The sequence below is a fragment of the Hippocampus comes genome, unplaced genomic scaffold, assembly GCF_001891065.2.
Source record: "Hippocampus comes isolate QL1 unplaced genomic scaffold, H_comes_QL1_v1.1 scaffold85, whole genome shotgun sequence".
In the NCBI taxonomy this organism is placed as follows: Eukaryota; Metazoa; Chordata; class Actinopteri; order Syngnathiformes; family Syngnathidae; genus Hippocampus; species Hippocampus comes.
The window spans coordinates 4432832-4456921 of NW_017805540.1; the positions used below are offsets into that span (position 1 = coordinate 4432832).

Here is a 24090-nt window from a genome sequence, read left to right on the forward strand (position 1 = left end):
CACTTATTACACTTATCTAATATTTATTGCATACAGCATCATATGTCATGTTTCGTTAAAGCTCAAGACATTTTATGACATGATTGGTTTGTCGCTGTGAAGTGCATGTGTCAATCTCATTGTTTGCCCTTTAAAAATAAACACAGTCAAGTTGTGACATTGAAACAGCACTCGAGGCCTTCATTTGAAACATGTCAGGAGTATTCATGTAACTCACGTAGAAGCTCCCGAGTCACTTTTCTCGTTTTCAGGCCACCAGTTGGGCACGGAGGCCTCGAGCGTCACTTGGATGTTGTCGACACATTTGACCATCAGCACCTCCTTGGCGTGAGCCAGGCGGATCAGGCTCAGGCCCAGATTTCCCAGCCCCGCGCGGTGCTTCCCGGCCGGCTTGCCTGACTTTGTGTGTAGCGACGTTCCCTCCTCCAGGCCTTGGACGGGCGCCGAGGCGCGCACTGGCATGAGGCGCTTGCGAATCACGCCGGTGTGATGAGTCCTGGCTGTCAGTTCCTGCCCGATGTAGCAGCCCTTGCTGAAACTGATGCCTTGCATGTAGACTAAGTTGGACTCAAGTGGCAGCGCCACTCCTGGAGGAAGGTCTTTCACTCCCTCTGGAAGTCCTGGACAACAATGATGACAGAAACAAAAAGGAAAAGCGGGCGTTCTTTCTTTTGAAAGAAATTGTGTCTGGAAAGCCCACCCTCCACCACGGCTTGGCCTTGGTTCAAAACAACCTATGCAATCAAATTTGTTTATTTGCTGTCACGTATACTTCATGAGCAACGTCACTCTTCCAAGGGGAAAATGAAAAGGGTACTATTACTGCCTAGATAGACAGATTGCAATGTCTAAACCAAAAGAGCGACACCACATTTGACTCTTACCTATCGAATAGCGATGCCTGTGGTACTCCTCTGTGTCACCTTTCTGACATGACGCAATCACATCTAAGGGGTCAGCCTGACTTTCCAGCACCAACCTCCAGCCCATGTCCTGTGTCCGCGGGTCCTTCTCCCACACGACGGCCTTTTCTGGTGAGGACAGCTCGGGCTTACTGAAACGCTGGCTGTGACTTTGTTGCAGGGGGAGCACGGCCCAAGCAAAAAGGTCAGGGCATGGGTTGATGTTGATCTTTCTGCGGATCTTGTAGACTTTCAGGTGTCTCAAGAGCGAGTCTGTCATGGCGCTGTCACATTCCAGAAGGATGCCACTTCCTCTCGCAGCTTCCTTTTGACTGGAAGTAAATAGAACATGAGGAAAGTCGTAATTCTCAATTTCTATCCATCTATTTTCTATCACACCTATCCTCATTCAGGGTTGCTGTGAGCTGGGGCCTATCCATTGACTTTGGGTGAATCATACTCACGCCTATGGGCAAAGTCTTTCATGAAACTACTGTATCACACATGTTTTAAGAAGGAAAACTGGAGAAATTCCACACAAGCACTGGGAGAACATGCAAACTCAGCATAGGAACTGTGAGGTAAACATGCACGATACTCTCTCATTTCCAAATTTTCGCCAAGGCACCAAAATTACCTGTACAGAATGACGTCATAGAGCGTTCTCCCCTGGACGTTGAGCATATGTGCGTACACTGCCCCGCCGCTGGCCTCCTCAAGCTGGCGCACGTCGTTAGTAAGCAGCCCCTGAAGGAAGGAACTAGCCTCGGCTCCCTCGATCTGGACTAGCGCCCTGTGGGCCAAGCGGTAGCACGCCAACTTGCCCGGCGCGGCCGGGTTGTCAAGCGCCTCCTGGCTATACCTCAACACCCGGAGTCCCGCTCGAGCCGGAACACTGACGCCGAAGCCGTATTTGCTCGCGACGCCACCGAGGGGACCGCTGGAGGTGAGCGCCCGCCTCACGATTGAAGACAACTTCATGATGAACACCTCCACGGTTGATTACTGCGTGGGGAAAAGATCGAAAGTAGCTGGGAGCTGCGTTCTACAGGACACCACAGGGGTCGCCATTTTGTATACCCACAATCCTTTGCTCCATAAACATCGTGGAGCACGTGGGGGGCTGAGGCCGGATGTCAACAAGTGCTCAGTCAGAATGACTCAAATCACTCTTATTCGACATTTTACAAAGCTACTGATTAAAAACAAAACAACAACACCAGCAAAACATAATTGTGTTATAGCTTAACCACAGTGTGCCCCCTCAAATGTACTGCGATGATTCAGTGCTCATATAAAGTTTTGATTTAAATGTTTATGTATCAGTTGAATGAGTTTAATTCACGAAACTAACATTAAATTTAAGATAATCTTTTGTTATAAAAAATACAGAAGTAGTCTAATCAAAATCTTTTGGCATAAAAAAAGCAACAATAGCGTCATCAAAAATAACATGAGTAAAAGTCAAAGAGTGAGTACTGTATACTCTTTGGGACACCCTGTATTGACAGTTAATCACGTGAAAATATTAGTTCCGTCATAGCTGGATTAATAGATAGTCTTATTAACAAAAAAAAAAAGAAAATTTAAAAAAGAATTTATGAAATAATATTTGTCGTGTGACATGAATTATTTTATAATAAATCACAATTAATGTAAAAATATATTTGACAACTATTCATTTTGTGTTGCACTTTTATTTTAAAATGATTATACAGTACATTATTGTAAGAGTGTTTTGAAATGTGTATGTCATAACCACAGTACAAAATATCAAAATATTATGCCAAATTATATTTGCCAAAAAAGCAAAACATTACATATAAATATTAAAATGACAAAATCAGTGTTACGTATAATAAGGAATATGTCATATTATAATAACTACTAAGAGTAAGATGAAAAATTAACTGATAATATTCTGCACATATATATATATATATATATATATATATATATAGTGTGAATACTGAGAGGAAAAAGCTTTTATACAAAATTTATTATCATATGTGGAAAAATAGTGGTCTTTCTATTTATGTATAATAGCTGAGTCATCATAAAAATATGAATTTTGAGATTGCTGACACAGTCAAGCATTAACATGTATTTTTAAAATTACTAATGTTTAACAGTGTGTGTGTGTGTGTGTGTGTGTGTGTGTGTGTGTGTGTGTGTGTGTGTGTGTGTGTGTGTGTGTGTGAAACTTACAACCTTTACATACTGTATACATACTGTGCGGCTCATTTCAGGTGGTTGACGTAAGTATTTACTTCTCTCACAATAAGAACAAAGCTTTCACAGCGCAACAATGCACCTATGATGTGACGGCATCACCACAAGATCATAGACATTAAGGGTCATTTGTAAGTGGATTGCAATGATGATGATGATGATGATTTACCAATCTGACCAATCTGCAGCACTGTAATCGACAAGTTTAATTCAGCGGCTTCATGTTGCCTCCACAAGTGAAAATACAGCTGATGTTTTTCACTGTTCATAAGGGTGTTCTCTGTTTTCTTTGCACTTTGGGCTAATAGTAGCACTAGCCTTGTCTCACCTTGCTAGTCAGTCAGAGTCTCATGGTAACGATTGCATTACTCAGCATTGGCCCTTGGTGGAAGTGAGCAGTGACTCATTTGATTGAGACAGCACAGCCCCCTCAAAACTGCAAAGACTTTTGATGAAAGTATGTTGCAGACATGTTAAGGTACTCATTCACACCCTGATATTTCAAGACACACATTATATTGTTTTCTGTCACAATATAATCACCAACCTCACAAACAGAAACTCTTCTTTCAAAAGAAAAAGTTTGTCTCTATCTTTTTTTCATGATTCAGTAGTAGAACATGGCTTGGTTTCACCATAAACAGTGGTTTCTGACCAAAAATGGAGAGAGGAAGCTTTTTCTGAAAAGAAACATGTCAAGCAGAACGTGACTTTATGCAAATATTGTTTGCTTTTATGCCACCTCCAACCATCATAATCTTTGTGTTTGAATTAAAAGATGCATTGATCAAAAATCTTAAATGATGTGATGCCGCCATCTAAAGGAATCTGTTCGTCATTACAATGGTTTACGAATCTGAAATTCACAGGGAAGCTGGGCGAGACCCTCTTCCAAGCCTACCCGTTGTAAAATGTACTTGACTATGATATATGTTGGTGGCAATAAACGTTTGGATTCCAGTTGACAAATTTACACGTGCTTGGCAATGAATGAAAAACCTTGACACTCTTAAATTCATCCATTCTCTGGACCGCATATCCTCACTGTGGTCGCGGTATGTTGGAGCCTATCCATGTTGACTTTGAGCAAGAGGTGGGACACACGCTGAACTGGTCGTGAGTCAACGGCAGGGAACTTACAGTATCGACAAACAAGTATTCACACTCACACTACGAACACTTTTAGATGCTTCAATTCACCTACCATGCATGTTTTTGGAATGTGGGTTGAAAACTGGAGTACCTGGTGAAAACCCACCAAGACATCGGAAGAACATGCAAACACCACACAGGCAGGTCCGAGCCGAGATTTGAAGCCTCAGTCTCTGACCTGTGAGTCACCCCTTTTTGAAATTGTCACCTTGTCACAAACGCTTCTGGCTCATAAATGACTTTGTATGAAACACAAGAGTTGACCAATACCTTTATTTTCTTTTCCAGAATAAAATACAAGAACAGTCTTGAAAAGTCTGAGGCACTTTGATGAATGATAAAAGTGAAGGCAGGATTAAACATTAAAATCCATTTTAAAAACACTCATTTTCAGGACTCAACATGCCTAAACACATACCTGTAGTTTCATCGCTAAAGGTGGGGTTTCTATTGTAACCTATATCAAGCATGCGTCGTCTCTAGATAACAAAAAAATAAGTATGATATAAAATAACCATTTCCCTTACCTATAAAATGTGATGTTGATTTGATTTGATTTTTTTTCATTAAACATGCGATGACTGAAAATGAACAGATCTGTTAGCGGGAGAGCATTCAAGGAACGTGATGATTCCATATCAAAACATTTCACATTTAATCTGCTTCCAGCAACACCCATTCATACTGTCCATACTATCGAAACAAAAGCCATTCTTATTAATATAGCCAACAATCAGCAGTCATCCTTCCCAAGAAATCAGCTTATCAATCAGCTTATCAGTTTGACCACAGTCAATAAATAACTTGGAACACTCTTGGTTTCTGTTTTGATGAATTAGTCGAGTTAGAGGTGCAACTAACTGGGCGTATGTCGAAGCACAAAATGACACTGGAAGGTAACAAAGACAATTTTCAACAGTTTCTTGGTGTGTGTGTGTGTGTGTGTGTGTGTTGGGTTCTGTGTGGGTGTTTGTGTGTGTGTGTGTGTGTGTGTGTGTGTGTGTGTGTGTGTGTGTGCGTGTGCGTGTGTGTGCATGTGTGTCCACACTGTTCTGCAATCCTTTAAATCACAGGTGTCAAAGTCAAGGCCCGGGGTGCCAGATCTGGCCCGCCACATCATTTTATGTGGCCCGCAGAAGCAAATCAAGCATGTCAAGTTCCATGATGCTTGCTAAAGCCTGAACCAAAATTTCAAATTGTCATATGTAATCCACAATAACAGTCATTATTCTTGACTTCTGATTTTAAAACTAGTTATCCACCAATTTTTTGTGCACTGAATATGTAATATGTGGAGGTGATTAAACATTTATATGGTTTCCCAAAATTCCCAGGGAAACCGTAACTACAGTATGGCCCGTGACAAAAATGAGTTTGACACCCCTGCTTTAAATGGTCTGATTGTTGTCCAAAGTAACGCAGGTCTTCATGTGCAGAGTCTTTAACCCTTTCATGCACCCTGTAACATAACATGATAAGCTGTCCACTGTGGTAACCGCTGTCCCTGAAAGGGTTAAGATATCACTGTTAAAACACAAACTATGTCTAGATCCAGACCGAAGTTTTTCCGTTTTTTACAATGGTGGCAGCCTTCTCTGTGGCTGACTTGGGCCTGGCCCCTTGTTTCTCCTGGACTGTGTTGACACGGTTTTGCTCCGCCATAGTTGCCCCAGACACTGGACTGCTGGTCCTGGAGGTCTGCTGGTGGTTTTTTGTTTGGTACGTTTGAAAGGCCATGTCCAGTTGCTCTTGGGCCACGCGCAAGTGTCGGTGAAGGCTCGCCAGGTCGGAGGGGATGTTCTCGTCTGGGCTCGTGCACTGCTGCTCCTGGGCCACGTTGGCCATGTTCTGCTCATGGGTTGTGATGAGGCTGTTCGGCATCCTGCTGGGCTTGTCTGTCTTCATCACAAGGTTGTATCCGGGAGGGGAGGCCGGGATGTTGCGGGAGAATGGGCAGCCGAAGCTCCGCCGACCCCGATTCCTCTTGAGGCGCAGTGTGTCTCGAAAAGTGCCGATTCCCAGGTGAAGCATCTCACACACGTTCAAGATGAGGCAGAGGCAGCTTACCACATACATGATGAGAAGGAAGATTGTTTTTTCAGTGGGCCTGGAGATGAAGCAGTCCACTCGGTGTGGACAGGGGACCCGGTTGCACACAAAGGAAGGACTAACTTGAAAGCCGTACAGGAGGTACTGTCCCGCAAGGAAAGCAATCTCAAAGATGGCTCGTGACAAGAGCTGAAGAACATAGATCCGCATCAGCCCCTCTTGAAGGATTCTTCGGCGACCATCATGCTTTAGCTGATTTTTGCAAGTGCTGCTCACCAGCTCAGGTTTGCTCTCCGGACCCTCTAGTGTGTCTTCGTAGATCATCGGCTCGGCGTCATCATCCTCCCCCTCCAAGACGTCCTCCAGATTGCGGCTTCCCCTCCATCTCGATTGAGCCGGCATCTTTTTGCGGATCCTGTGCCCCCTCTGCCGCTCCTGCTCAGACGAGCGAGCAATCTTGTGGATTGCGTAGCCCATGTACATGATGGAGGGTGTGGAGATCATGATGATCTGGAAGACCCAGAAGCGTACGTGCGAGAGGGGTGCAAAGGCATCATAGCACACATTGTCACAGCCCGGCTGCTTGGTGTTGCAAGTGAACTTGGTCTGCTCGTCTGAGTAGATGGACTCCCCTCCGACGGCTGTGAGCACGATTCGAAATATGATAAGCACAGTCAGCCACACTTTGCCGACAAAGGTGGAGTGGTTGTGGATCTCCTCAAGCAGACGAGTGAGGAAGCTCCAACTCATGTTGCCCTCGCTAGCTTTTCAACTAGAGTCTGCGGAGAGAGGAAAATAGAATCAAATCATTCAATCCAGGCAAGGATAGGATCTTGTGCCTGTGCCCAATTCCTCAACTCACCGATTGAACTGGCGACCATTTGGTCGATTTGTCTCTCGTCCGCTGCTTAAAGAAAGGAAGTTGATGTCGGCTGTAGCGCTAAGGACTTGGTTCGGGTTCTGGAAGTTTTGAGATTCAGCTGGACTATCTGAATGAAATGGACAAAATAGAAAGTCATGATTGAGAGTCTTGATTTGACTGCCTGTACTTGATGTTCAGGTCCTCACTTTCCATCGAAAAGGGACAGGTTATGGAACAGGGTCTTTTTAATTGCTTGTTTGCAAATAGTTGGCTTTCTGGAGTGTCTGGCCAACCTGTAAGCCTGTAATTCTATTTCCGAAATTTTGTCTGTAGGCAATCGGCCCTGAATTTTGTACCAGGTTTCATAAATTGAAAGCTAGGGTGGAGGAAGAGCCTCCATTTTCAAGTGACGGCAAGAGTCTGTCGGTAATAAAAAGCCGTACGGGCACAGAGTGAGCAGCGGCTCATGACATGACACTGAACTGCCCCCCTTAAAACTGAGTGAGTTCAACCAGGTTGTTAAAAGTGAACGTCAGTGTTTGGAATTGAGTCCTCTAACCACCATTTTAGCAGCGAGCACTCTCTTCTGAAGGCTCAGAGGAGTGAGGCTTTACAAATGTCGCAAGTTGGTATCGGTTACAGAAGCGCACTGGAAAGAGCAGAGACAGGGAACCTCTCAATCTCTTTGTAGCCACATGTTCAATCAGAAGTGCAGTTCAGCTCACCAACAGTAAGGTTTGAACCATAGAGCGCAAGTGGTATAATGCGATATGCGTTCATATTGGAATTTTTCAATTTGGTACCGATGCGTAGCCAGTTCCCACAGTTAACATGAGAGACAGGAAGTGTAACTGCCTTGTGCTGTAGCCACAAATCTACTCCATAAAATAAATAAATAAATATGACATTGAAAGTCCTAATGGATGCACCCATCCATTTTCTGTACTGCATAATCTTATCAAGTAGCTTAATTCGGGCAAGAGCTAGAAACACACTCGACTGGTCGCCAGCCAATCGCAGGACACATACCTGTATACCTATAGATAAATAACCACTCACATTCTCACCTACGAACCATTTAATCTTCAATGTGCGTGTCTTTGGAAAACAGAAACAGAAAACCCCAGCAAGCGCGCAAACTGCTCATTGGGAAGGCTGGAGGCTCTAGGCTGGATATGACCTCTGAACTATGCTAACCAGTCTGCCAACGTGCCACTAATGGATTAATTAACTGTAATTTAATTGATCATCAGTCCTGCAATATAATACTATTTTGAACACTCAGTTAATGAATTTCAATGAATGACATTGCACATCTCTTCGTTTTACATATCAAATGTGGCCCCCTAAGCACAGAGAGGCTTGCCCATGGCTGGCTCGAGCGTCCCCTTTTAGTACCGTTCCGCTGCAAATGGCACCTAACAAAGGGTGCCGAAAGTGGTCATATCCTTTGGTAGCGTGCGTAACTTTTTGTCAGTTGCCAAAAATGTTTGACCTTTGTTCTCTTCACAGTCTCTTCGATGCAACCATAAGCCCCCCCCAACCCTGAGTTCATGGAGCCCTGCGCTCCCCGGCGTGGGATGTGCCATCTCCCCTGCCATCTGAGGGAACAGGAGAGGCTCTGCCGTGACCCGCCCTCCCCCAACTCCCGCACAGCCTTTCATGATCCACCACATTGGGGAAGGCTTTGGCCTCGTGGAGACAGATGGCACCAATGGTGGGTAAGTGCGCCTCAGGATGGCATGGCACGAGGGGCTGCCTCGCTTAGAATACTTTCATTCAAATTCCACATTTAAATCCATATGATGTACTGATGTCATTCTGAACAGGTGCAAACAAAGGTTTGATTGATTTAAACGGTACTATTGCTACATCACTTAGTAGTGAAACACATCCAAAATGTTGTGTCATATGGAAGCAATTCCAGAAAAAAATATTCAGTAATATAACAATCACACTTCATGTGGATCACATGGATCTGTCTGAGAGATTGTATGTGTCAAAAATAAAGGCGTTAACATTTTGCCTCACGCATGTTCGAAATAAGCACAGGAACATTTGAGCTCTCGGTGTGATGCGGTGCGCTTCAACAACTCTGAAAATAAAAATTGTAATTTGAAATAACATTTTTTGTATTTATCTCACTAGATATCTTGAACAATAGCTTATGTATGGCAGTATATTATTTTGATATTTTAAGATCAGATTTTTGCTTTCAACATATGGATTTAATCAATATAATGTTACATTCGCACAGTCTATTTGCTTTTACAGATCATGCCCATTTCAATAAGTTCTGTCCTTAATTATTATGTCAAGAATTGAAAAAAAAAACAAAAAAAAACCCACCTGGAGAAGTGGCAAATGCATTTCTCGTCCTAAATGTTCCTCTCTAGGTCCCCTTCCCAATCTGAGGCGTAGAACACCACCTCCATTCTAAAAGTCCCGGACCCCTGCGTCCCATGGATACACTTCAAAACCCCAAAACAACACGTTAGACTTTCTTTTGGCATCAGTTTTCCTTCCTCACATTCTGGCTGGTGTCTGGATTCTGTTCCACCAGCTTTCTGAGCATGCACAAAGTCTTATTAAATAATAAAAAGGAAGAACAAGGGGGTGAGGGAGGGGGGGGGCAGAAATCCTCCTCTGGCAAGAGACCCTCATCCAAGAGTTGAGATGTGAGAATATGGTCGAGCGGAATGAAATGAACGTGAGGGAGCGCGTTCATCCCCACACACTCGGCGCTCATGTGCAACATTTGTAACACGGATGATGAGAGTTCCTCGCTCTTTCTCCTCCTCTCTGGATGCTTACCTCACTCTCTCTCTCTCTCTCTCTCTCTTTCTCTTTCTCTCTCTCTCTCTCTCTCTCTCTCTCTCTCTCTCTGTCTCTGTCTCTCTCTTTCGCTCTCTCCTTATGGCTTAAGCTACACACACTGACGACAACACACCTGTGCGATCTGACGAGACTCAAGAAAAGAATCGAAGTGCCTTCAAATGTAAAAAAGCTGCGCAGTTAGTTCGGAATTTCAAAAAAAAAAAAAACACAAAAAAAGATGATTACTGTGGTTGAAGAATGAAGTGGTATTTGTCATAGAAACAAAAAGGGTGGCAATCACACAAGAATGAACTTGTATTTTTCAAATGAAAAACTTAAAATAAATAATTGAGAATTGTCAATGTTCAGTCCAAAAGCACTATTGGTCTCCTTTCATTGTGTAACAACTCTCTGTCCGTATGTGTTAGGTCCTAATTGCTCATTTTATTATACAGTAGTTGCTGTAATGTGAGAGTGGCTCCAACTACCGCAGATGAATTGTGTAGTTTTAGCGTACTTGCCCAACAGAGAAGATTCAGATTCAGATTATTTTTCCCCATATTATAATTACGGCCTAATTTTTTTGAATTACAAATTTATTCTCCAAAAATTTCTGCCCATAAAATTCCACTCATGTTTTTTGTCAATCGGGTGTTGAAACGTAAAGCCATGCCTGAAACAGAAAGAACAGGAAGTCTGCTTATTTGGCCATTTCACAGGCAAACCTTTGGATGTTTGGTCCGATTGCTATCCAATTTGACCCCATCCATCTATCGCTCCAGCCATCCATCCATCCATCCATTTACAACATCTTTTATTCCTGAACAGGATCAGGGGGAGTTGCTGGAGCCTATTCCAGCTGACTTCGGGCGGAAGGCAGACTACAACCTGAACTGGTCGCCAGTCAGTCGCAGGGCATACATATACAGAGAGAAACGACCATTCACACCCACATTCACACCGTCACGCTGCCCGTACACAAGTCCGGCGTGTGTACAACTACACCATCAGCAACTCAAATTTGAACCATATACACCAAACAGCGCCTTCATTGCAAAACGTTTGCATTGTCGTCGATGCGTGTGGGCAGAGGATGGCAGTCGGACGATTGCTCCAAAAAACACAGCACTTTAACTAGAGGTGTCAATTTATTGTGTTAATTGCGAATAATTAATTACAGTCATATTTAGCGCATTCTGTTTTTTAATCGCATTCATCTAAATTTTAATCTCTAACTTTATTGTTTCTGTAGGTAGGTTGCCTTTTTATAATATCCCTTTTCATGTGTTGGCTTCCTGTGTTCGAGTAATTGAGGGTAAAGAAACAACTGTCAGTCACAGCCTTAAGTGGACATTGATTGGCTGTAATTATGTTTGGGCTTGTTTAGCATAAGTTGATTGGCTCCCATTGGAGTTGGGTGGGCTAAGTAAGCACCGGTCAGGAGAGGAGAGGTGAAAATGGAGGAGCATGTGAGAGTTCTCGGCACAATGAATGGAAAATTTACTTCTCAAAAATGCCCTGATGGCACGATTGATAAACGTAGAGTGTTGTGCCTAATTTGTAAGAAGGAGTTTGCTGACCACCAAAGCAGCTCAAGTTTAGCCTCCCACATTAATGCAAAGCACCCAGTCGCGAATGCATCCAAAGCTAACGTTAGCACTGAAAGCGGTAGCAATATCACGAGCTAAAGCAAAGCTCTTCGCCAAACTAAACTCGAGGACAACACTCCGCATTGGAGGCATTAAGTCAGCATAGTTGCTGTGTCCTCAGTAGCCTACCAGAAGTGGTTGATGTTTATTTGAGCACTTTATTTTCTCATAATGAATAGTGTTTTTTCTGAAATGCTAACTTACAGCACTGTGATTTTAGGATCTCTTATTTGTTTTTTATTATCCGAAGCAATCAGCATCAGTGTTGAGTACTTGTATTGCTCAGAAAAACGTTCTTACTGTTTTTGATATGCTAACCTAAGTACTTTTTATGGAACTGATGTTCTATTTTTATTTTTATTTTCTAATTATTTGGAGATTTACAAAAACAGACACAACGTGGTATTCACCCTGGTGGTCGAAACTAAAGGTTGTAGGTAGGACTTGGGACTAGTCTCAACTACAGCAGCAAGTGAATGGCTCGGACTGCATCTGTTCAAGTCTGTTTACAAACAATGAAAGATTTTATTGTCTGTTGATCTGCCTCAATAATGTAATGAATTAAAATGAAAATAGGGGGTTTCTCAGCACTTTTTAGATGAGATTAAAATGTAGATTAATTAGATCAATTAATTACAGATCATAATTAATTAATCTCACAATTTTTTTAATCGCTTGACAGCACTAACTTTAATATTGCAGTGTGCAAGATCAGATTAAGACCAAATGTTTGCAGCGTGATGAAGGGGATGTGATTGTGGGAGTGAAGTAGAGAGAGAGTGAGAGGCTTCGGTGCAGATCCGCTCAGTCACAAGGAGTAATGATAATATTTACATCTTCCATCCAGGAGTGTGGACAGATAACAGAGCGTAGCCTCACTTACTGTCATATTCGGGAAGGGATCCCTCAAAAGTCAAATGAACAGATGACGTCTTAGTGTCTGGCTTGTATCTGGCCATTGTCACAGTGACCATAAAATGCTCAAATGTTACCCTTGCATGATTCTCAATCACCCTTGATGACACCTAGCGTCGAAGAAGAATGCGGCGAACTCCTGTTGCGAAAAGCGAAATTCCACAACGAACTCAAACCCGGACGAAAAAAAAAAAAAACTAGATCAGTCAATGAAACCTAACCACAACAGCATCAAAGAGTCCACAAGTTGGCACCAAAGTAAGACTTTTGTTATGATCACATATTTGCTATAGACACGTCTTACTTTGACCCGAAGACAAAAACAGCAAACAAATGAGTTTTTCAGCAAATAAGAGAGGATGGGTACCCAAAAAAAGAAAAAAAAATGCTCCCAAAAATAGTGACTGTGCAAATTTCCAAATGCCGAACCGCAAATATGTGGAGATTGTAACATCCTATCAGCATCTTTGTATCAGTTTCGTCTGAGAAGAAGCAACAAGACGAGAGGATCGTACAGTGCTGTTTGAGTAGTTTCCAGTCCCAAGAAAAGCCATATGGGCCTGCAAGACTCGTCGCCTCGCAGCCAGCCCTCTCCATGTGACGGAGGAGATGTGGCGTAGCTAGCACCCCCGGTAAGAAGACAGGGGATGCTGCTGGAGTGAGCGCTGGGGAGTTGGACATGTGCAATCCCGCAGGGACAAATAAGCACGTGTTTAGCTTTTTTATTTATTTTTTTAAATGTAACTTCCCCCTCCCTCCAACTTTCAACGCTTTTCTCCCCGCTGCTACTTCCAAAATGTTTGCCTCCTCCAAACGACACAGATGGCTGCTAAGTGAACATTGGAGACACTCAAAGTCAACGTCACTTTGAGTGAGCGTTCCTCGACAGTGAGTGGAAGTGGCTGGCTGTGATGGACAATTAGCACGAGCAGGTCGCAGTGATTTAATGAAACATGATACTGACATGAACATCCCCACTTTCAATTGCGGCGTTAGACAGAAACCTTTTCACTCTGCACTGACCATAAAAATGTCATTTGATATTTTTGTCATCTACATCGGTTGAGTGGAATTGCATCAAAACCAATTTGATATAATAAATCGAATGAGATTAGAGGAAATACACTGAATTGAGTGACAATGTATGAGTGTCAACACAACCTTTTATTAAGTATTATTTTAAAAAATATTTAGAAATGAGTCTAATTTACCCTTTCAGGGACAGCGATTACTACGGTGGACAGCCTATCATGTTATCAGGTTACAGGCTGCATGAAAGGGTTAAAATACAGAAATAACTGCTCTATTAGAATAAAATCCATTAGTGAAATGTGTGCGTGGCTACAAAAGTAGTTTGTAAAGTTTTGATTAAAAACAATGGTTAAAATATATGTGTCTTGTTGGATTACCCAAATGCCTGCTTGAATAACCAGATGAAAATGAATGACATCAATGTAATCTTGAATGAATTGGGGAAAAAAATTAAAAGACAAAAAAATGATTGAATTGTCTTCTACAAATGCCACTCTGCTTAAAAATCAATTGCCATTAGACTTCATTAGGTACACCTGTCCAATCTATACAAGAAGTGAAGATTGAACGCCTGCAAAGTAAAACCCTGACAAAAATAGCGAAAACCGCAAGTGATTTTAAGTTTCGACCCAGAAAAGAAGAGGTTTCTCATGTCAATTTGTCAACGCCATTCCAGTATAAAACAGCCTAATGTGAACGTAAAATGTCATGCTAAACAGTTTCATTTGATATGTCGCCCTTTCAAATGTCCCCCTGATACTTTTGGATCATCAAACATCAAACATCCTTGCACCAGAATGACCAGGGAATGCCGCCGATGCTAACAGAGGGTTAAATGAAAAACATCCTGATGGGGTCAGTCAAAATTCACCTTTTATTAGACTGGCCTGAGAATTCAAAATACTCAATGTCAGTCTTAAGATGGTGCAGATGTACCCAATTTTGTGGCCAGTCATTCAGTCATTGAACTGGTTTCTCACTCTCCGAACATTCAAAAAGTCAGCGTCGCTTAAAACCAAACCAGCAGCAGATTCCCAGCAATGACAACAGAGCCGGTCGGCGTGGTGTCCTCAGATAATTCGGGCTGTTCTCGCTTTGGGACAGTGTGCTTCATGTTGATAACTATTGATTGAAGTGCCTGCAGCCTTTCTCCTGTAAGACATGCTTTGACATTGCTCGCCATCCAAGGTCTGGCAACATGTGACAGCCAAACGGCACTCTTTAATATTCATAAGGTTATATTTTGGGGTGACATGTAAAACAGATGCTCTTTTTTTGTTTTGTTTTTTTTTTATTTTTTAAACGGTCATGTGTATACCGCCTGCTCCCTCTGTCTTTTATTGATTTCTCTGTCTCAGTAAATCCCAACCACTATGCCGTGGCTCCTTTGCGTGTCGTGCGAGATCATCAGGTGTGCACTGGGAGGTGATGCAATTTCACTTAATTAATTGGTCCGAAAAAGTATTATTTATATACTACACAAAAGTTTTTTTTTCCTCTCGCCCATTTGCAAATGCCCGCAACAAATAGTGACAGCCAGGATGGTAAACATGTAAAATAAGTGCTTTGGCTTGGCTGGAAAACACGGATCTGCAGTATCTATCTAAGAGAAGAGAATGAAGTTGTGTTTCTTCAAGGAAAAATCATAATCGTACACGAAAAAAATCCTAATGTTACGAGAATAAAGACAAAAGTAAATTCTTAAATGTAACTTAAAGTTAAGAAGTATAAAATTATAATTCATGAGTAAAACATTTTTTAATCATTGACAAAAAGCCACATTTCGTCCTGAAAAACAGAATGAAAATAATCTTAAACGACAATTAGTCGGACTATGGCCAGAATAAATTCTTAATATGATGAGAATAAAGTTGTAAGATTAGGAAAGGTATGCACCCTGCTAAAAATGTTTATCCAAGAAAAAAAATGCGATGAGCATGAAATAAACTATCTTCAGAAAAGTCAGAATGTAGTGGATTAGTGTGGTGGCCCGGTGGTCGACTGGTTAGCGCACAGGTGTCAAAGTCAAGGACCGGGGGGCAGATTTGGCCAGCTACATCATTTTATGTGACCCGCAAAAGCAAATCAAGCATGTCAAGTTCCATGATGCTTGCCAAAGTCTGAACCAGAATCTCTGAGGGTCATATGTAATCCATAATAACAAATGATATTGCAAGCATTTTTCATTACCAAACCCTTTATCACATTAATGTAAACAATGTTGAAACAAGTCATTATTCTTGACTTATGATTTTAAAACGAGTTATCCAACAATTTGTTGTGCACTGTGTATGTAATATGTGGAGAAGATTAAATATGAATCTGGCTTCACAAAATTTACCGTCATAACGGCCCTCCAAGGGAAACCGTAACTACAATACAAAAATTAGTTTGACACCCCAGAAGTCTACGGTTCGATTCCGGCTCCGGCCATCGTGTGTGGGGTTTGCATTTTCTCCATGTGCCTGCATGGGTTTTCTCCGGGTACTCCGTTTTCCTCCCACATTCCAAAAACATGCATAACAGGTTAATGGAACACTCTAAATTGTCCCTAGGTGTCACTGTGACAAACTGGATGGTTGTTCATCTCTGTGTGCCCTGCGATTGGCTGGCAACCGGTTCAGGGTGTCTTCCACCTACTGCCCGAAGACAGCTGTGATAGGCTCCAGCACCCCCCGCAACTCTTGTGAGGATAAAGTGGATCGGAAAATGGATGGATGGGTGGATGGATATATACATTTGTTTTGTTATTGCTTGAAAATGTTGAAAGATTTGAGAGACAAATTTCTTCCAGAGAAAAGTCTGAATGTTATGAGAGAAGAGTAAAAAGAATAGGTGAATAAAGCAGATTTTTTTTTTTTTTTTTTTTACTAAAAAGTTCTAACCTATGTTGGATTTCTTAGCGAAAAAAAAGTTGCAATATGTTGAGAATAGATTTGGAATGAGAGACAATCTGTGCGAGGGGACATTTTTAATACAAGCTAATAGAAGCCAGGCCTTGGCATTGTTGTTTTGTTCACCTTTAAGAGGTCAGTGTGAGCTGTGAGGGTTGGCAGCGTAGCCGAGTGAAGATGTCTCTCCTTGGCCGCCACTAATGTCATCACAAGGTTTTTTTGGGTTTTTTTTTCAAAGCCACACGGCTGCGCTGAGCAGAGTTGATGCGAGCAGACTGCAGGGCTGTGGACGCCTGCATTTATGTAACAGATCGAGCTGCCCCCATGTGACTCGGAAATGCCCCCCCTCCAACCTCTTCGACCCCCCCGGAGAAAAGAGTGACACAAGACACCAGAACGAAAACATGCAACTGCTCCTGCGCCGCCTGTACTGTGTGGCACGATCATTTAAGTGTTGTGGCTTGGGTGGGAGGGGCGGGGCTGAGGGGGTGGGGGCCGGGTATCCCATAGGCTGCCTGAGAGTGGTGGCAGTCCTATCTCATTTGTTCATCTGGCTCCTCGTTTTCTCAGCCGGGCCTATCCTACCCGGGGGCCCAGTGCGTCTCGTGCCAATTTGACGAAGGCCCGGCTCCACTGAAGCGACGGAGATGAAAAAAGCCTTGAAGGGGGCGCCGGCAAACTTGCGCTGCGTCGTGCGCACATGAGTCCGGCTACTGGCCTGATATGTGTGAGTGTGTCGCTGTCATAACACCCCACCCCCCAAAGACAATGGGAGCCACCATGCCGAGTCAGTGTACAACTTGCTGGCGGATCTGGGAATTTAGTAACCGATTGTACAAAAAGGGAAGTGTCAATGTTTGGACTGGAGAACTTAAGGGTCAACAAAAGTGGGAGGTGGAAGTAGTGGCTCGATATTTGAGCAGGTGGCCCCTATTCGTGCAATCGGAATGAAAACCTACGCCGCAGACCTACGCCAAGGCTGTACTGTTAACAAAAGTATGGAGCGTTGTTTTTGATCCACACCGCTTGATTGTGGTGGTAGCAATCCGCAGAGTGCGCTATGACTATTCATGGTATTCATTGTGATGAAGTTCGATACAGTGTGTGTGCAGCCTCACATGCCTATACAGTACAGGCTTGCCCTTCAGGACGTTCCTAGATCAATTCGCGACATGGCCGCCACAAGATGCTGAGATATCGCCAACTACCAATCAGAGGAAAGCTGTTTTGCATCTTCAAATTAAGGAAAACAGTGATCCTATCAGAGCAAAGTTTTTTGACAGACGAATGTTAAACACAAATCCAACCATCCAAGGTGCCAGGAAGACCATCTAGAATTGCTTGAAAGCGTTCATCCTGGCTGGGCATTTCCAACCCAAATGATCTTGCCAACCCGACAAAAGGGTGTCAAAGATTATTATATATATTTTTTTAAATCAATGTGGCATGGGACCTTTAGAGTGTTTCACATTACTGTTTTATATTATTGTCCATTTGATCTTTATGCCCTGATCAAAAAAAAAAAAAAAAAAAAAAATCAGAAATTACTCGGAATTACTCAATACAGTAGTCATTTTTTCACTGAGTACTTGCTCTTACTCAAGTAATTATTTGGAGGGCTATGCAAATAATTATTTAGAGGGATACTTTTTACTTGCGTCATATTTCATATTGCACTGGTCCACACTAACAGTGCTTGACTTGAATAAAATTGGCTACTCGGCCCACCTCTGCCCAGCATATACACACGCACGCACAAACACACGCGAGCGTCCAACCATGCACACGTGCGCATATGCAAGCACGCACGCACGCCGAGATGAGCGACAGCCGGAACGTCACCAAACATGAACGGAATCGAAACACACAGACACACAAAGTCTTTTTTCGCCCCTATTTTCTCCTCCCAACGTTCGCGCTCGACTTGGGACCAGTCCGCTCCGCTCCGGGTCGATCGCGATTGACGTATTGTACACCCCTGCCTTAAAATCGGAGGTAATTCGCTGACTAGCTTCGCGTTTAGCGCTGAGCACCGTTGTTTGCGCATGAGCGGTGATTCAGTTGTCGTCTGATTGGTTGCCCTGTATGTCAATCAAGTAACGGAATTGACAATAGGCTAACGTAGTATGTTCTGTGTATTTAACGCCGTTGTTTGAATGGCAGCGCCACTGCCGAGGCGCTTTCGACGCTTGTCATTTGAAAGCCCGGGAGCCGCACTGAGCCGGCGAAAGAGCCGCATGTGGCTCGTGAGCCGCGGGTTGGTCACCCCTGTGCTAAGCGCACCGGAGCCTGTTGCACTCTCAGTGCGTGGATGCTTAGCCTGGTGAAAACAAGCTCGGCATGGCAGCAATCCAAAGCCATTTGGTGCTGATGTTTTGCAATTTGTTCTCTAGTTTTCCCAAGTCCTTAATGAGGGACAGCAAAAAAGAAAATGGATGGATGGATATTGACTCTCATTTGTATTAAAAGAACATACTGAATGTCATTATTTATACTGAGATTATTAAGGAAATATGCTAATTATTATGACAGCAATGATTATGGTAATCACCTAAATAACAGATAAGACTGACTGAATTTGCTATCAAAAAATTATAATAATAATAATTTGTCTAAGTACATTTACATAAAATGCATGCATGCAAACATATACACGTATACATGCATATCTCAAAGTCGAAATGGATATTTTGCTGTTTTTCATCCCACACCAGATCTTCATCTTGCTGTAGCTAATGAAGTTCCCCCATCAGGGCACTAAAATCCAACTTGCCATCCAAAGGAAGGCAAGAACAAAGCTTTGCCTGCAGAGCGTGGTGGGGGTGGCTGGTCTTCATCCTTGACATTATCTTGTCTTAACCAGCCGTGTCATGGACTCCGAGCAGGGGCACGCCCGGAGGAGCAGCAGACCTCGTCAGGGTCATTTGCAGTAGCAGAGAAATGTTAACGGCATATTTCCCCCTTCCTCTTCCTGTTCCTCCAGACGCCTCAGTCCAACTCAGTGAACTACCAACACTGCTGGGGGCACCGAGGGCAATCTCCCACACTCGCTCGCTGGCACTTATTCACGCAACGACAGCTCCTATGCGCACATTATATCGTCATGTTAGCAGATGATGCATGACTCAGCTTTTCAAGGCAGCGATAAGCATGTTCAAGGTTGATCATTTACATGGGGTCAAGGTCAACAGTGAGTGCATGAAGGTTAAATCTATAGAACGAATATACTGACTGGTTAGGGGTGGGGAGGGGCGCTCCATTTTCTGAAGAACTTGGGGATATTGGCCTCTTTTCTTTTGTGGTTGCAACTTGTGGCCACTAGATGGGAATCACCTCCTTGATCAAAAGATTTCCATCATCTGGAGTATCAAAATAAAATCTACAAAATATGTTTACATGATTAAAAATAAAGTTTTTTGTATATATTTTTTTTAAATATGAAACTTAAACAAGGAAATAAATGACATCTAAAGCCAAACTAAAGTCAATCATGTTTATAAAATATTTTTACATACTGTATTTTTGTTAATTTTATAAAATCAAGTAAAGAAACATGTTTTCAAGTAAATAAGTAATAACAAAATTAAAATTGTGTTGAAGATAATACATAATATATTTTAAAAATATTTTTCTAATTGATTTAAAAATTTAAAAATATGTTTAAATGACATAGAAATAAACAACTACATTCTATAAAATATTTATTGTGTGAAAAAAATGTAAATTATTTAAAATCACAAAAATTTGTAATTCTATGCACTGCTAAATAAATAACAGTGAGTCCCAAAACTGTGATGAAAGTCAAACATCGTTTTGTTATGTAAACAGTTACCACCAGCTTCACCAGCCAAGTTACGTTTTGACCCACCTCCAATCAGAAACAAATGATGCCTCTAAATTATATTTGTTGCATATGAATTGAATTTATAGCTGGCTTTAAATGTGTTAACCTTCACATGATTTTGATATTAATATTTTTTTAATTAAAAAAAGAAAAACGCTGGCCTGGCTTTTCGAAATATTTTGTAATATTTCAAAAAATATATTGACCTGGCAGTGACCTAAGAGAAAAGAAATCTTAATGGTTCAACGTGCAGCGGGTCACGTTGGCCTGTAAATGTTTTTGGTGTACCAAAAAATGACCCATGAACATTTTTGGTGGACTAGAGAACAAACATAAACAGGCAAGTTAACAATTTTTTGGCCCTTTGAGGGATATTTAACTGGGCAAGTGGGACAATCAACCTGTCATGTGGCTTGCTGAGTCGCGCTGGGGAGACAAACAGTCTAGGTGCAACGACCCCGGCAAGTATGAAAACAAACGGACATCACACTGCGACAATATAAACAAGTACCAAAGCAGATTCTTTGGTGAGTCAAAAGGCCGATCAGGGAGCTATTGCAGTTCTGTGAGTGTTATGCTAAAGTTATGACAAAATATGATTCAACAATTGAGTAACAGATTTTACATAGCACTCCCCTGATGTTTCCAAACATTAGCATGCAGACACACATACACACACACACACGCACACACAACTGTTACTATATTAGCTTAGCAGACAAATTAAACCCCCCCCCCACACACACACACCCACCCACACACACACACACACACACACACACACACCAGTGTGAGGAATCTAACCGACATGAACAAGCACGGCCAGTCCATTTTGGTTTGCAGGTGCCATTTTGGGGGAGTTGAATGATTTCAAAAATAATGTCATTGATTTTTTTTTTTTTTTTTTTTTTTACCCCTTCATATTGCGATTGTGATTTAATATGTGTTTATTTTTTTCACATTCCTCTTCCTGTGTATTTTTTTAAGCAGACACAAGCAAAAAAAAATCTGATACAGGTACTTAGATTACACCAGTGTTTTCCAACATTTATCAAGCCAAGGCATGTTTACATTTGGAAAACCACTCAAAATGCCACAAAAAGTACCGTATTTTCCGCACTGTAAGGCACTTTGGAGTATAAGGTGCACCTTCAATGAATGGCCGATTTTAAAACTGTTTTCAGATATAGGGCACACCGCATTATCATGCGCATAGAATAGAAGCTACAATACTGGCTGAGGTTGCGTTATGTATCCACTAGATGGAGCGATGCTAAAGGAAATATAATACAATACAGCTTTTTTTATATCAAGCTTTACAACCACTGCAGCTGAAATAAAGGGCTTCACAGAACATTTAAAATACTACGTCCAAGAAATCAGAATATTGATCCATCTATGAGCCGCATCAGATTACAAGGCGCACTGTTGGCTTTTCAGAAAATGGAATGCTTTTAGGTGCCTTATAGTGTGGAAAATACGGTATGTCCATTATTCCCTTGCATATTGGCGACTTGCTACTTTTGAATTCACCTAATTGTGGATTTTATTTTTTGGGGTGGAGTGAGGTGACACATATCCTCCTGTTAGTTATTGTAGAACTCACCTACTTGCTGTTTTTCTGGTCTGGCTAAAGACCTATCTAATATAAAAGTATTTCTTTGGTGCCGTCTTGCATCATCTTGGTGCTCAGGAACTATGTTGAAGTGACGGGAGGAGCTCAAGTTCAAGGTCAAGGTCATCTTTATTGTCAAATATGCTTTATGTATGACATGCAGCAGAGATAAAATTTCTTCCTCTCCATCCTCAGTGCAAACATGCATGCAAACATGCTGTGCATTAAACACACACAGCTAAGACAAGATAGCAGCTACACTGTATAAAAGACATAATATGCAATCTGAACAGTATAAACAGTATAGACAATCTACGTATCTTCTTACATTTCATTATTCTGCCTGTCACTATACTGTATGTCGCCAGCAGAGAAGCATTATTTCTCTTAAATAATTTGTCCTTTTCAGACTAATGAAATGAAATTGGATCCGTTATAAAAACTGTAGTAGGGAATCACTTTCCTAGACGGATGGGCGACGCTTAGAGTTGTGACATCACATAGTGTAGACAGAACCTGGCATGAAAGCTTGGAGATTCGCCTTTAAAATCGCAAGGCTCTCATCACTTGGTTCCACAAGCTCTGATCTTGATCAACATTTTTGTACATAAAAAAAGTGTCGACCTGAGGAGGAACTCCATCAATCACTTGCCATAATTTGTCACTTCAACATCTATAAGATAAGATACTGCCTACTCGGGTGCCATCTTGACTTCAAAGACTCCAATCTAGTGGCAACAGGAAATGTTTAATCTCTGCTTATGAGGAAATTCAAAGTAATAATCGACAAATGTAAGTTTTTATGGCACTTGGGTCCCAGGTCAGTGTGGCATGCCTGCCCATAAAACTGTGGTAACGAGCACAGATAGGTTATCAAGTTTACTTGCTTGCTGTAATGCCCTCGCATGTTTAGAAAGGAGAGCCACATTTGCAGATGCACTTCACCCATTTATTGAATGCCGGGACACAATAAACACACTTTTGCAGGAGCTGCTGTTGGCTGCAGCTCACACCGAGATCCTCACAAACAGACTTGTTGATGCCTAACGCCAAACCACAAGGTTTTCTTTTTCTTCCATATCGTATTAATTGCGGATTTTCAATAAAAACAATGAAATCGAAAAGCCATTTACGGGTTTGTGAAACGAGCCTGCAAGCGATGATTTAATCGCTTACTGTCCTAAACTGTAAACACTGTTTTCTTTTATGCATGTTGGTCAAAAATGTTCATTAGTTAAGTATAAGCAAGTTATAAAAATGCCATAAATTTAAAAAACATAACAAGAAAGTTAAATTCTTAAGATGAGCTCGACAGGTAGTTCCAGATGTATTTGGACAGTGAAAAATGGCTATAATTCTGAAATGCAAATGCCAGTTTTTTTGTGAAAACTATTAATTAACCCTTTCATGAAGCCTGTAACCTGATAACATGATAAGCTGTCCACTGTGGTAACCGCTGTCCCTGAAAGGGTTAAATCAGATCCCCTATGCAGATCCAAGACGTCATCACTGTCACTGTCCAATTACTTGTGGAGTGAAATGATGACTCCTCAAAACGTGCCTTACCTGTCCACGTGGGTTGAGCAGCGGTCTTTCCTATATTGTATGGATGAGCATGCTGGGCGAGTGTCCAGAGGCATTGTTGTGCTGCGCTCACACACGACAACAGCAGCACGGCAAGTGAGACAATGGCTCATTTTTCATCAAAACCGATCCCCACCAAGTACAGGCAGCACTCTCAGGAGAGCTGGACAGCCCGTATGTGAAGGCCCCCCATTGTTCCCCCACCGCCTTCATGGCTGTGACTCTTTATTAATGATTTTTACTACAGCTCCATTCATGCTTTTTTTTTTATAAGTCTGTCAGCAGGATGGAGGCAAAAAGACAGTGGGTGGGAGTGTCCATGCCTCCAAAAATTCATTCATTAATCAAGAAGTTACCCCAAATCCATTCCAAAAATGTATTAAACCGAGCTAAATTTGAAAAAACTAAATGAAAACTAATAATCAGATCACTTTAAGCGGATACAACTCAAAATATTGAATATGGCATATTAAAAAAGAAATGCGTTGATATATATATATATATATATATATATATATATATATATATAAAAAAAGGGCAGAG

At 41.9% G+C, this 24090-nt stretch overlaps 2 protein-coding genes across 4 annotated transcripts; both read right to left on the reverse strand.

The window, feature by feature from the left end:
* Window positions 1-3153, reverse strand: iba57 (iron-sulfur cluster assembly factor IBA57). 3 transcript variants are annotated; one of them, XM_019879112.1, is made up of 4 exons: window positions 3135-3153; window positions 1540-1907; window positions 885-1234; window positions 1-620 (listed from the first exon to the last, which is right to left on the reverse strand). In XM_019879112.1, the coding sequence occupies exons 2-4, from the start codon at window positions 1881-1883 to the stop codon at window positions 214-216; spliced, it is 1101 nt and encodes a 366-aa protein (XP_019734671.1). In that variant the 5' UTR covers window positions 1884-1907; window positions 3135-3153; the 3' UTR covers window positions 1-213. The 3 variants fall into 3 exon arrangements, with proteins under 3 accessions (XP_019734671.1, XP_019734670.1, XP_019734669.1); XM_019879111.1 differs by having other exon boundaries at window positions 3124-3141; XM_019879110.1 differs by lacking the exon at window positions 3135-3153 and having other exon boundaries at window positions 1540-2001.
* A 2467-nt stretch (window positions 3154-5620) lies between these two features.
* gjc2 (gap junction protein gamma 2) lies at window positions 5621-23630 on the reverse strand. Its single transcript, XM_019879109.1, has 3 exons — window positions 23530-23630; window positions 7198-7324; window positions 5621-7114 (listed from the first exon to the last, which is right to left on the reverse strand). Exon 3 carries the CDS (start codon window positions 7083-7085, stop codon window positions 5832-5834), a length of 1254 nt encoding a protein of 417 aa, XP_019734668.1. The 5' UTR covers window positions 7086-7114; window positions 7198-7324; window positions 23530-23630; the 3' UTR covers window positions 5621-5831.
* Between the last annotated feature and the right edge of the window lie 460 nt (window positions 23631-24090).

Bases quoted from the DNA above. Each gene is read 5' to 3' on its own strand.
- iba57 (XM_019879112.1), bottom strand. From the start codon at position 1,883: ATGAAGTTGTCTTCAATCGTGAGGCGGGCGCTCACCTCCAGCGGTCCC. The intron at 1,235-1,539 runs GTAATTTTGGTG...ATTTACTTCCAG, and splicing joins TATGACGTCATTCTGTACAG to TCAAAAGGAAGCTGCGAGAG. The intron at 621-884 runs GTAAGAGTCAAA...ATTGTTGTCCAG, and splicing joins CAGGCATCGCTATTCGATAG to GACTTCCAGAGGGAGTGAAA.
- gjc2 (XM_019879109.1), bottom strand. From the start codon at position 7,085: ATGAGTTGGAGCTTCCTCACTCGTCTGCTTGAGGAGATCCACAACCAC.